Source organism: Emiliania huxleyi (assembly GCF_000372725.1).
Source record: "Emiliania huxleyi CCMP1516 unplaced genomic scaffold EMIHUscaffold_930, whole genome shotgun sequence".
NCBI lineage: Eukaryota > Haptophyta > Isochrysidales > Noelaerhabdaceae > Emiliania > Emiliania huxleyi.
In genome coordinates, this window is record NW_005195084.1 from 1 (window position 1) to 846 (window position 846).

The 846-nt window shown below is 66.4% G+C and overlaps 1 protein-coding gene across 1 annotated transcript; it reads right to left on the reverse strand.

Annotated features, from left to right (window-relative positions):
- Nucleotides 1-88: 88 nt before the first annotated feature.
- Nucleotides 89-400, reverse strand: EMIHUDRAFT_250470 (hypothetical protein; the record flags this gene model as incomplete). Its single annotated transcript, XM_005757005.1, has 1 exon — nucleotides 89-400. One exon carries the CDS (start codon nucleotides 398-400, stop codon nucleotides 89-91), a length of 312 nt encoding a protein of 103 aa, XP_005757062.1.
- Between the last annotated feature and the right edge of the window lie 446 nt (nucleotides 401-846).

Consider the following 846-nt stretch of genomic DNA (forward strand, 5'->3'; position numbering starts at 1 on the left):
AGATTGCGGGCGGCTTGAAGGGGAAGTCGTCCGGGAAGCGCAGCTTGCCGTGGTACAGCGCCCCCTCGTACGGCGAGTCGGGCGGGCCCTAGAGGGTCGGAGGAGCGGAAGAGCCCGGTAAGAGCAAACGCCAGCCAGTGGCGCGCGAACGAAGAGGGCTTTCTGATACGCCCGCGTTGCACTGTGTAATCTTTGGCGCCTGCAGCACATAGCGCCACTCCTGGAGGTTGGACTCGAGTGGTGCGGCGCGAATGAAGGGCGGCGGGTCGAATGAGCGAAGCTCCTTTCGCAGGCGCGCTAGGCAGGTTTTGTTGGCCATGGAGTGCTTTGTTGTTCGGTGTTGAGGTTGTGTGTTCGCGCGCGGCTCGACTAGAGTCAAAAAAGAATTCAGCGCGGGCATGTGAGGTTACCGACTGCACTCCAAGTGCTCCAAGTGCCGAAGCTGGTGCTAGGTAGGTAGGGCCCTCTAGCCCGTAACCCGATCCCGTTCATCTGGCTCGCTGGGTGCGCTTAGGCTACCGACTGCACTCCAAGTGCTCCAAGTTTCTCGACAAACCGCGCGACTCGCCCGCATCGCCGTTGCGCTTGCCGTAGTCCCTGTCGTCCTCGTGGTCCTCCTCCAGGTCCTGCCGGTTCGCGGTTAAATTGCCCCGGGACGAACTCCTCGTCGGAGGCGTCGAGGTCCGAGTCGCCTAGATGCGGCGGTGCAAGCCCAGCGCCCGCCCATGTCCCGCCCACGTGCCCGCGCCGCGCCTGCCCGCGCCCACGCCGCGCCCCGCCCGCGCCCGCCCGCGCGCGCCCGCGCCTCGGGCACTTGCCTGCGCCTGCACGCCCGCGATGCCCGCG